Below are 12,460 nucleotides of genomic sequence, written 5' to 3' on the forward strand. Positions count from 1 at the left end.
GAAAATCCTATGGAATTCGACGGGTGAAATCACAAGGATGCAATAAAAATTAAATGGGATTCTGCAGAAATGTGTCTTAAAACCTGCAGGGTCCAATTCACCACTGGATTACTGCAGGTCAGTGGCGTTACATCACTGTCAATGCAACAGTGAATCACAACCACAGAATGTAACAGAGACTGAAAGGCTTTCTACAGAACATTTAAACCATCCTGAAGAAGTGAATAGAGAACTTTATCCCTGCTAGAGAAGTGTTTGTGCTAGTTTACAATTCCCCAGCAAGATTCTCATTCTTTAATCAATTCCTAGAGGACTTCAGGCTTCCTTGTGTTTTGGGAGGAAGAAGAGTAGGAAAGGAGATCCTCTAGAATAACTTTAGTTGTGTGTGCTCTGGCTAGGAGACTGTGTCCTTTCTTCTCCACTCCAGCTTTGCCTTTTGAAATGCTTTACAGATTTGTGCATTTGACTGTTACTTGGCATTACCCACCACGAGTTTCTAACTGATTAAGAAGCAGCTGCACTTGCTGGGCCATGAAGCTACAGGGTAAGTGGGTGCAGCTCCAGGGTCTTTATTTCACCAGGGGTGGATTTAGTCTGGTTAATTTTAGAGCTTCATTTAATTAGCATTGCTGGCTTTGTTTGTTTAACTGCTCTCTGCAAAGAAACTCCTCATTTCCTTTAAGGCCAAGCATTCCTTTTATTGTAGTTCACAGTTCAAGTCTTTTTATGTGATACAAGTTCTGATAAACTTCTCTCTCCTATCAGTCCCCTTCCAAAGTGTACAGCCTGCGTACACAAGATGTATAAAAAGGGCATTGAACATGAGCATTATTTGAGCCCTGCATCAGGAACTGACGAGGCCTGTTCAGAATATGTGATTAAATTGTGCTCTCAGTTAAACCAGTGTAATTCTGTTTCATTGCTGTGACGTAGCTGTCCTTGAGCAGCATATGACCCACTGCACACTGTGAACTCTGTAACAGACGTTCTCGATAGAGAAAGTGCAGTGGAGGGAAATTTGGATTATACTCTTTGTGCTTTTTTGACTCTCACTTTATTACCATGCAGTGAATTGCATCAGCCTTTTGTCTGTCATTACAAAGTCTATCCAAAGAGTAGTCATAGGAAGCTATCACCATGTAATAAAGGGACACGAATAATTAGTGATAGTAGCTCACTCAGCAGACTTGGTGCTGTACGATTTTTTTGATAAGTTGTAGTTGTGATGCGAATAGAATCCCTGTGATTTTACCATGTTTTAAGGCTCTCTCAGACAAAGGTGTAACTGAGCTTACCCGGGCAGAGCCTGCGTACTACGGTGTGTCTGTACAGAGCCTCGCACAACAGGGCCCTGACCTGCCAGGCCCCCAGGCACTCCAGTAATACAGATAGTGGAAGGGAGTTGGAAGCCCGTTCGTGGCCTGGAGCTGGCGCACTGCCAGTGCTATATATTTAGCTGCTGGGCGAAGTGCTGGGTGGGGCCACCCCCCCACTAGAGAACTGGGGGGACCCTTCCCCGTAAGGCTTAGCGCACAATGGGACTGTGCAGGCTGCTCCATGCTTCACCAAGTTAGGGCTAAGTTAGGGTTAGGGCTCCAGTGGCTGCACAGCGTGTGGGAGGGACTATGGTGCCTTCTCCCTGCTCTCCCACTTGCGAGGCAAACGTAAGGGCTGCTCTAACCCAGGCTTTGTGCTTGGGGGGCACAGGCTGCCTCAGTGGGAGGATAATGCCGCAAAGGGGGCAGGTATAACTGCACCCCCCTGTTGCACCAGCCAGCAGAGCTAGAGTGTGTGCAGGGGAGACAGGCTGCATCCCTTAGGAGTGTAACAGTGGGTGTGCTCACCCATGCACTGGGAAGCTCTGGCCAGCTTCCTGCTCTTGGTCTCCACCCGCAGCCAGGGCACCTCTGTGCCCCACCCCATACTGCTGACTAAATGCCCATAGCACCACCTTGCACTTAATTCCTCCTGCTAATGCATGGAAATGGAGCTTGGCCAAGGAAAAGAACGGATCTGTGAAACAGGTACCTTTTCTGTAAGCCCTACATGACAAAGCCCTGCTAAAGGGCCGGGGCCATCTGCCAGACAATGCCAGGGCTACTCTTTTCACAGGTGTCAGATGTACTTGCCTCACTCCAGCGCCCAACTTCCCAGTTGGTCGTTACTGTGGCTGCTCTGGTAGCAGGGAGCAATAGGAAAGAATCCTCCTTTGTTTCTGCCTCCTGCTGCTGCTGCTCGGGAAGACTGGGTGTGGGGAGAGACGTTCCATGTTCTCCATCCCTGTTAGCAAATATCCTCTGGGTGCCCCCTGGGGAGCTTCCACTCGGGCCTGTGCTTTCGGTTGGGCCTGCGTGGGTGGCCCTGGGCACGTCAGAAAACACCTCCCTTCTATAATGAGTCGTCTCTATTTCATGTGCTTCCCTCTCAGCCCACCATGCCGTGGTGAACTCGGCTGGCAAAGCAGAGAGCGTCCCTTCTGGACCAGCTGTGGGGTTTGGATCTGAGGATACTGGCATGGCTGGTGCTTGGGCACCCTGGGGGGCTAGACTGTTTGATGTAAGTGTCCTGATTTCTTGTGTGGATGGCTCATGCACATGGGGAGGCATGGACCTCGGCAGGGGAAGAGCTGTCATGGCGGCTGCTCGTGTATCAGGCATCTGTGAAGCAGCATTGAAATCATCTAGCTGCTTTGGTACATCCTCTGCACGGGATGTATGGTCATCCGGTTCCTTGTTATCTAACTTATATGAACCCATAGTGGGGTGAGTATCTTCACTCGTGCCTCCTGTTTCCTGCTTAGATCCGTGTTCAGTGGAGAGGAAAGGGGTGTCTTTAGCTGCAGGATGCAGTGATTCATTTGTCGTTGACTGGGGAGGGAGGTTATGTGGGGGCCTGTTCATGTATGCACTGTCTGCTGTTGCAGTTATGCTGGCCTGTGCTTCTTCATCTTCGGTTTTGGAGCCAGTGTCACCATCATCGATGATGATCAAATCCATTTCATTGGTATCTTCCTGGCCTGGCTCGGTAATACCAGCCAAGCCATCATCTTCGCTGTCGTTGTTAGTAGGCACCTCTGTGTTTTTACCATCCTCTTCTCTGCTTCCAGGCTTTCCTGTAGTTCCCCAAATGTCATACATCTCTTCTCCACCAGCACTGCCCTTGTCAACAGGCAGTGGTGGAGAGGGGATGTCCAGATAAGGATAACTGACAGAGGGGATGGTGACTGTCGCATCCTCTTCAGAAATGGTCCTTGTCAGCAGGACTCCTTGTGTTTTATCAGTGGGCAGATTATCCTGGCTGTTTATAGAATAAAGGCTTGTTCCGTTTTCAGTGGATGGATGATCTTCAGAAAGTGGCGTCTGCATTTCCTTCTCCTCATCTCCAATGTAAGAGGGGGTTATGTAGTGGGCAGTAGCTGTCCCGATATCCTCATGTTCTTCAGTTATACCAAAGAGAGTTTTATTGTCTCCAATGCCACTTTTTTCCTTTTCTTCATTATGCACATCTGCAGAAGTATTTGTCTCACTTCTTGCTGAGTTTCCTTCATTGGGTTCTCCTGGTTTTACATTATACGGAATGTTAGGAGACATTTCATTAGAAGCCTCGCCCTCAGCATCTGGTTTAAACCCCTCACTCTTGATGTCTTTCTCACCCAGGGGATCATAGGACAGATCTTCATGGAAATTGATAAAATTATAATCATAGTAAAAATCATCCACAAACACATTTTCCTTTTTGTTACTGCTGCTTGAAAAATCTTCCTCTGTTATGACATTCTCATCTTTGGATTTTGGATTATTTGGAATTGAGGGGCTGAAGTGGGAAATGTGATGATTGGGAATGTAATTTATTTCATTAAATAGTTCTCTGCTTGAAGATCCGCTGCCAGACCAGTCAGTGTTGGCATTTTCTATTTTCTTCTGGCATTGTTTCAGGGAGCAAGTAGTTTCTGACAGTGGTCTCTGTGTAAGATCACAAGTTGTCCTAGTATTGTTACTGCAATAAACAAGGCGTCTTTGTGTTCCATTTCCACATGTTACTGAGCACTAGAATAGAAAAAGAAATGAAAATATCAGAAACGAGAGCATGAGAAGCAGTAGTCAGTAAATGATAGTAAGGATGTGTATTATCATACAACTATGGGAATGGCTATGCAAATGAGATGCTTTAATATTCACATAGGAATGACTATGCTAATATCAGTGCTAGCTCTCTGAGCCTGTAAAGCCAGAAGGCAGAAAACGCTTGAACTGAGCAGCTTGTTCATACAATTAATAAAAATTCTGTACCTTCTCCAACCAACTTGACTCAGGAGTGCTTTACTAAATATTATGCCACTTCGCTCTGCTGGGTAGCTATACAGTACCGAGAAATCTATATATTACAAAAAAAGTCTGGTAGTGAGCCTGTAATAAAGGGCCATTCATATTTCTGTTACAAACCACTTTTCTGGTGTATTTATATCTCGGCCTATTTTGCTTTAGGCTGAAACTTGGCCTACATGCCGGCCAGAAAGTTTTCTTGGAGTTGGGATTTGTGGAGAGAACTGGTTAAGATGATCTAATAGCCCCAACTGCAGTTGCCATGAATTCTGGCCCTTCTCATGACAGAGATTGTTAAATAAAGGGGTGATAACATGGGTGTGGGCCTGGGAAATGGAAAACCAAGGATTAATAAGACATTTTGTTGAGGGAAAGCACATAATGGACCCATTGACATTATTCAGTATAAAAGAGACCCACAAACTGGAAATAAGGTCAGTGAAATTATCCTGCCTAATATGTAAGTCATAATTTCATTAACATCACACTTGCTCTAATGAGCCACAGATCGTTATGCTTAATTATAACTGATTTATGTAGCATTACTCATGTATTACGAAGTCCTTTACACAATCAAACTAGAAAGGCAAACCTAAGCACAGGGGCTTTCAATAGAAATACCATTTATTTGGGTTGACAATATATCAGTTTGGGCAAAAGTTTAATTTACAGTGAACAAAGCAAGGCAATCAGAATTCAAAGTGAATTTCACAGATTAAGTTCTCAGACTATTTGCAGAGTTATGTGGGGTCTGGCCAAGCTGTGCTTGGGGGCAGACTCATGTGAACATGTGTGTGTGTGGATGGGGGTGGATATGTTACATATGTGCAAAGGTCATTAGGTGCCAACGTTGTGCTTCCGCAGTCCCCATGCTGCTAGCTAGCCCTTGGCACAAGTTAATGTCTCTCTGAGGGACCAATAAGGCAGCTGGGGAGTGAAGTGAGTGGAGTGGAGGTCACATCCTCTCCCGAGAGCACGCAGTGTGGGAGTTGTTTATGAGGATGTGCACATTGGCTGTCTATCCTGGGTGCTCGCCCACACTGGAGAAATCCTAGTTGCCCAGTGAGGGCTGTGATTTGGACCATTCGTGTCATTGGCCCATATACTAAAAAGGACAAATGTATTAATATTGTCAATCAAAATATGGGGAAAGCAGGCCCGTTCTCATGAACATACTAAGACAGAGTTCAAGACTGTGTTTCTACTGCAATGGTTGAAAAGAGAGGAAGTTTGGCTCAATGATTAGGGCACAAGCCTTACTTAATTCCCTGCTCTATCCCGGACTGCCAGTGTGACCCTGGGTAAGTCATTTAGTCTCTTGGTGCCTCAGTTTCCCATCTGTACAATGGGGATAACAGCACTGCCTTATCTCATAGGAGTGTTGTGAGGATAAATACATTGCAAATTGTGAGGTGCTCAGATACTGCGATGAAGGGGGGCAGGGTGAATAACTTGGATGGATGGATGGACAAGTAGCAGTGACATTGCAGTGGGGGATCTTCATTCTGGTTTTATATGCATATCATGTTCAACGCTTTGGGGAAAACACTGGTTTCTTGAACTCTGTTCTCAGGATGTCAGTGAAGGATTTTCAAATACCTTTTTGGTTGTAAATGTAAATCAATTCACGATTTTCTAGTTTTTCTCTCCCCGTTGGGGAACCGAGGGCCAGGTCTGGACTAGCAAAGAGATTATGGTCCCCACTATGATTCCAGCTGGCTCTGGTGTGGGAGGACAGACCCAGTGAAGCATCTTCCCCACCCTTGGTCAGCCCCAATGTTCCCTGCATTTATCAGTTGCTGACTCAGCAGCTTACAGCCTCTGCCTGAGAATCGAAGGGCAGGACTGAGCCTTTGTTTCCTGTAGGTTACAGGTTCTTTGGAAATGTAAAATCTGAGTGAATCTGGGGTAAGGAATGTGCTTGGCACAAGGATCAGTTTATTTAGAACAAGTGTTCATTACCAGACATTTATACCAGTTACAAAATAGCACTGAAATAACCTGTTATGACGTACTAACATCCCTTAGCAGGACCCAAGCCCATTTCACACCACCCTGCTGCCACCATAAGAACACAACCAGACCAAGGAGCAATGTCTACAGCCCATTCCTTATTATGTACACCAAAGCCTGAGAAAACAGGTGACCCCAGAAGGTCAACAAGCCCAGGCAGCTAAGGCACAAGGCAACTGAGTCCCAGAGTAGAAAACCTCTACTGAGAACGCTCTGGCCCGTCTCCTGATGTTTGAATCTAGGGGATCTCAGCAGGCTGATCTCAACTATCAGGATGGCACAAGGAGGGAGAGATTAGGAACTTCACAGGGGTGGCAACCAACAAGCACGGGAAAAGTTTGACAACATACTTTAGCCTTTTGACCACAGCATTGAACTGGGAGCTCATGTTCTGCTGATTATCTACCATGACCCCCAAGTCTATTTCAGAGTAAGTTCTTTCTGGGCTAGCAGTCCCTATCCTGTAACTATGGCTTGCGTTCTTTGTTTCTAGCTGCATGATGTTGCATTTGGCTATATTGCAATGAATATTGTTTGCTTGCATTCAGTTTACAAAGCGATCTGGATCGTTTTGGATCACTGACCTGTTTTCTTCATTATTTACCACTCCCCCAGTCTCTATGTCATCTGCAAATGTTATCAGGAATGATTTTATGTTTTCTTCCAGATCGCTGATAAAAATGTAAAATAGTGGAAGGCCAAGAACTGTTCCCTGTGGGACCTACTGCAAACACACCCACTCAGTGATGATTCCCTGTTTACAATCACATTTTGAGACCTATCATTAGCCTGTTTTTATCTGTTTAATGTATCCACAGAGATTTCGGATCATTCTAGTTTCTTAATCAAAATGTCATGTGGTAACTTGTTAAATGCCTTATAAAAATCTATGTATATTACAACAACACTATTACCATTATCAGCCAAACTTATAATTTCATCAAAAAAGATATCAAACATATACCCATATTTGGCATAGATAATATTACCCTCATTTAATTCTTTATTAATTGAGTGCCATATCAGCTGTTGCATTATTTTGCCCAGGATCAGTGTTAGGTTGGCAGGTCTATAAATACTCAGTTCTTCCAACTGACCCTTTTAAAATATTGGCACAACTTTAGCCCTCTTCCTGCCTTCTGGAACTTCCACAGTGTTCCAAGACTTATTGAAAATCACTATAACTGGTCCAGAAGGCTCCTCAGCCAGTCCCTTTTAAACTTTGGCCGCTCCAGGCCAATGGGGAGGCGGGAAGTGGTAGCCAGCACATCCCGACTGCGAACCATGGCCAGTGGGAGCCACGATTGGCCAAAGCTACAGACGCGGCAGGTAAATAAACCGGCCCGGCGCGCCAGGGGCTTTCCCTACACAAGCGGCGTCCCACATTTGGGAAGCACTGCCTTAGTGTGTACACACATACAAACTCTCGTGACTTCCCTAAAACGCCATGTTGCAGTGGGCTCAAAACATTTGCAAGATTCTGCCAAAGTTTAGGGTGGAAACTCGTGGTGCTGCAAAATATTTAAAAGGCTTTAAAAGCTTTTATTTCTGTCAATCTAATTCTTTGCACCAAGCACTGAGTATTTGCTAGTCCCTGATGGAGGAAACAGCCAAATTTGAAGAAGGAAAAAAGATTATAACAGCCTTGTGGTGATTCTTTATTTTAAGATCTGTCTGGGTCACAAACCTGCTTTTCACTTGATCTGTTTTTTATAATTGCAGCTCCTCAAAAAAAGAGAGAATTAAAATGAATTTTAATGTTTAAATTGTCAGGACTCAACTATTTCCAGGAATGTCTGACAAGTGGGGTTTGAAAGAGCTAGACACCTCCTGCCCCTCCCCCAACCTGAGTTTTCTGTCTGAATTCCTCTCCTTCCCCCCTCTTTAAAATGGTTTCATCTGAGCCAGCCCCTGTGTAAAGTATTTCACTGCTGAGATTGTTCTAGGATGTAGTGATTCCCCAGAGGGCCCAGTGCTTTGCATGTGAGTGCGGTAATGAACAAGCCACCTGAATCAAGGATTAGTTCTCTAAGCTGGTGGGTCTCAACTTTTTTTCATTTTCTAATGGAGGTCTGGACCCCTTTGGAAATCTTAGACATACTTTGAGGGCCCCCAAGGGTCCTTGGACCACAGGCTGAAAACCATGGTTCTATGGTAATTACCACCTTTCGCAGACCCCTTAGCCATAGTCCACAGATCCCCAGGGTTGAGAACCACTGGACCTCGGCTGAGAACCACTGCTCTAATATTTACTGTGGTTCCAGCAGAGCTCAATGTTCCCTGAGCATGTTTATCTAAGTGACCCTTCAAGCTTCCCAAGGAAACTGAGACTAATGTGCTCTTCACCCTCTGACTTTCTCACCTCAGACCAGTTGCCCACGGCCCATTGAGCAGGACAGAGGATATCCCTATTACAGGGCGCAGTGGCGTCTGGCTTGGAGAGATTCTGACATTCTGTGTGCTGAAAAGCCCGCTGTTCGTCCAGCCACACGCTTTGAATGCAAAGGACCGTCCTCTTCATGAGCCCAGCTTCACCACAAGTGGCAGAGCATTTCTGCCACTCGCCAACCCACCACCTAGGAAAATGAAAGGGGAAAAGGTGGGAGCTGAAGTGAGCTTTCATATTAGCAGGTTTGTTGCCAGCAACAATGCAATATCTATCCTCCTTTGTAAGACGAAACACTCAGCATTACAGAGATGTTCACATCTCCACATTCTGAGCTAGATTTCAAACACTCCAATCTGCACAGGCATTGAGAGCCTGGAGCGTGGTTTAAGGTGTAAAGACAGATGCTGTTTGCAAAGCAGAGGCTAGTTGGGACTGCTCTCCTGCCTAGAGGTCAGAGGAGTGGGGGTCGCTAGGGAAACTTGGCTCCTGATCAGGGTTTTGGATTTCAACCTTCCCAAAAGTTCAGCGCATTGGGATTCAGGATCTGCAGTTCTGTGTGGCATGAGTTGTCATCTACAGGGCAGCATGTGAGTTCATGGTCCTTTCCAGCAAGGTCTGAACCCAGAGGAGCTCAGACCCAGCTCCTCTTAACTTCCATTGATTTCAATAGGAATTAGGCACTTTAATACCTTTGAGGATCTGTCTACAGGCCCAAGCTGCAAATGCCTATTCACATGGGCATCAGTGAGGCTCTGCATAGGAGCAAAAGGTCTCTTGTATGGATCCAATTGCAGGATTGGGGCCATAGTTCTTACCAGATGCCAGGGTGGAGGGAGTCACATGCAGAATCATGGAGTCCAGTGGTCACTTTTATACAGACAGGCCAGCGCCCAGGCTGCTGTAGGTCAGTGCAGTTCTGCTGACTTCAGATGCTAATTTGCACCAGTTGAGGCTCTGCCCTTCTGCAGCCACTCTGCTAAAGTAGTGACAGCATCCAGGGCTGGATGAGAATGAGAAGCTGGAAAAGCAAAGAAAAGCAAACCTGGCTGGGCAGGGCTCTTCACTACACGTCCTCTGCTTGTCGTCGGGTCGGGTTAATGAGTCACAGTACCGCTCTTCCACTATCCCAGCCATCTTTTCAACACAGTGCACAATCTGCCTCTGAACACCTGGTGACAGAGAGAGGCAGCAAACACGGGTTCAGTTTGGCAAGCAGGGCCCCCACTGAAAATGGCTTTGGTGTGTCAAGAGCTGAGTGTTTGAGCTGCACACCTGCAGGTAGCTGTTACAATCGGTCCCCTTTATAGGGGGCTTGAGGCATGGAATGTTATAATTAAGTGGCCTCGGAATGAAATGATTTGGGCCTCAGGTCAGCAGATGTCAGGTTTAGATTGCAGCGCTCTGAGACACACATGCACAGCACTTATTATGAAGTATGAACAACCAGCGCCTTTGTCTGAGCATTTCCTTTGTTAGCCAGTCTGCTGGTAGCTCCCTCCCTATTTAAAATCAACCAAAAAAGTAGCCTATAAAAAATTAAAGATAATAATGCTGACTATGTAGGAGGAATAAAATGAACTCCCCACAATAGATCCTTTAAAATGGAAGCTACAAAAACATCAGTCGGGCACTGGCGTAGTGTGGTTTTTATTCTCTTGTTTCATTAACCCCAAGGTGTTTGGTCATTGAAAATCCATTGCTAACATGTTACAGGAGGCCCTCAAATAACTTGACTTACTAAGAAGAAAAGAAAAAATCCTTAAAAATTAAATGACTTGAAAAGTCTGTTTCTGCAGTTTGTCCGTGATGCCTGCCCAGAATCTTTTATACCATTTATGAAACTCACAAACTGTCAACTTTCTGCTCAGCAGCCACTTCATTTTGCTCCCTCTCTCACTCATCTGCACTGGCCCAGCTTGTCGGTGGAACAATGCTTGCATTGTCCATGGATGTGAAACGGGCAGGAGGAAACCCAATACATGATATGTTATCATGATCAGATTTCTGGAACTGCACAGTGCTGGAAAAGAATCCTGGATACACAACTCCCACTGGTCGGTGCAGTGTGGAGGTGAAGGGTTAGATACAGTACCAATTTACCCAGGGCACCAAGTGTCTAAAATGAAAAACACAGCAAGCAATGCAAGATTTTCCCCAGGGAAGCAGGATGTGTTATCTGTTTGGCCGGAATGAGATAAATTCTTAGAGTCTGACTTTAGATCCAATCTAGGGCACTCCAAGCAGAAACCTACAGATCAATGGTAGAAAGATCTTGTAAATGTGTAGCTGTCAAAAAAAAAATAGAAGAAAAGAAACGTGCCAATTCACTTTCAAAGCTCAGGGTGGTGGGGAAATAACACTAAATAAGCAAGGACATATAAGTTCCCTGGTCCATAGAATACAGTCGGTATTTAAACAAATCAAAGTTTGCTCAATAATGTAAAATGAATGTAATTCGCCTTGTTACACTTTACCCTTCACTCTGAATGAAACTTCACATTCCATGTGCTCTGTTAATCCATTCCGAAAGAGTGAAGCATACATTTCTCAGTCTAGCTGACTTTTCATAGAAGTGTAGGAGTGGAAGGGACCTGAACAGGTCACCTAGTCCAGTCCCCTGCACTCAAGGCAGGCCAACGTATTGTTTTCAGTTTAAGGAAAACGAAGAAAGAGGACATATCAAGTCTCCAGGAGAGAATGACTACCTATACTGTGGCTCACTCTCTTACAGTCTGTATCTGCACGCAGCCCATGTGGTAGCTGCCTCACAGGTCCCTCTGCAGCAGTCAGAGAGGCGTTCTACGTTAAAGTTCCAGCACACAAAGAAGTGGACTGCTACTCTCTTCTTTTAACTGCACAATGTGCAGGTTTCACTAATGGAAAAGCTCTCTGCTATGTGGTTTAGCAATCAGGTAAATTACACACAGCCTCTTCTGGCTGGGGGTGCATAAACTGACTTTCTCGTTGCGGAGCATTTCTGAATAGAAGAGACTCAGAAACAATGTAGGTAACATGATCTATACCTGCCACCATCTCCATTGGACCCCCGGGGATAGGCTCCCCATGTCATGCGTCTGGTGCAGTATTTCTGTAATACAGTGTAATTATGATAATAACTCCAGCTGAGGAGTGCAAGTTTCCCTACATGAAATCCTGGCCCCACTGAAGTCAATAGGAGTTTTGCTTAATTTTTCAGAACCTCCAGCTTATTTTAACACAATTGTTTGCACGAACAAACATGTATCTGTCCACTTACTCATAACCTTGACTAGCTAAAATAGGAAGCATCTGGTGAAAGGATAAGAAAGATCCCCTGCTGACTCTTCCTGCAATGGGCATGTTGTTCATTATTACCTATGACAACATTGTGTATGACAAACTTCATTTCCTTTCGATTATAAACAAGTTGAAACATTAAAAAAAACACCAGCTGTGAACCAATCTCTCTGCAGGTGGAGGGAGCTCACCATTCGAGGAGCTGGAAGGTTTCTCAACTTGCAATCATTGATAATATGTACAAAGGATCAAAACTTACTTAATTGCCAATTGCAAGCAAGGCTTGAGACATAATTCTTCTGCTCTACTGCGTGTTGATTAGGCCTCAGCTGGAGTATTGTGTCCAGTTCTGGATGCCACATTTCAGGAAAGATGTGGACAAATTGGAGAACGAGCAGAGAAGAGCAACAAAAATGATTAAAGGTCTAGAACACACGACCGATGAGGGAAGATTGAAAAA

At 45.1% G+C, this 12,460-nt stretch overlaps 1 protein-coding gene across 1 annotated transcript in view; it reads right to left on the reverse strand.

The window, feature by feature from the left end:
- The window catches only part of ADAMTS7 (ADAM metallopeptidase with thrombospondin type 1 motif 7), a 134,222-nt gene that overhangs the window by 46,885 nt on the left and 74,877 nt on the right, over positions 1 to 12,460 (reverse strand). Inside the window, exons 16-18 of the mRNA XM_030578602.1 lie at positions 9,767 to 9,893; positions 8,698 to 8,911; positions 2,130 to 4,046 (exon numbers count right to left, since the gene is read on the reverse strand). Coding sequence (XP_030434462.1) covers positions 2,130 to 4,046; positions 8,698 to 8,911; positions 9,767 to 9,893 — 2,258 coding nt within the window. The remainder of the gene's footprint in view (positions 1 to 2,129; positions 4,047 to 8,697; positions 8,912 to 9,766; positions 9,894 to 12,460) is intronic.

Source organism: Gopherus evgoodei, chromosome 10, assembly GCF_007399415.2.
Source record: "Gopherus evgoodei ecotype Sinaloan lineage chromosome 10, rGopEvg1_v1.p, whole genome shotgun sequence".
Classification (NCBI taxonomy): Eukaryota; Metazoa; Chordata; order Testudines; family Testudinidae; genus Gopherus; species Gopherus evgoodei.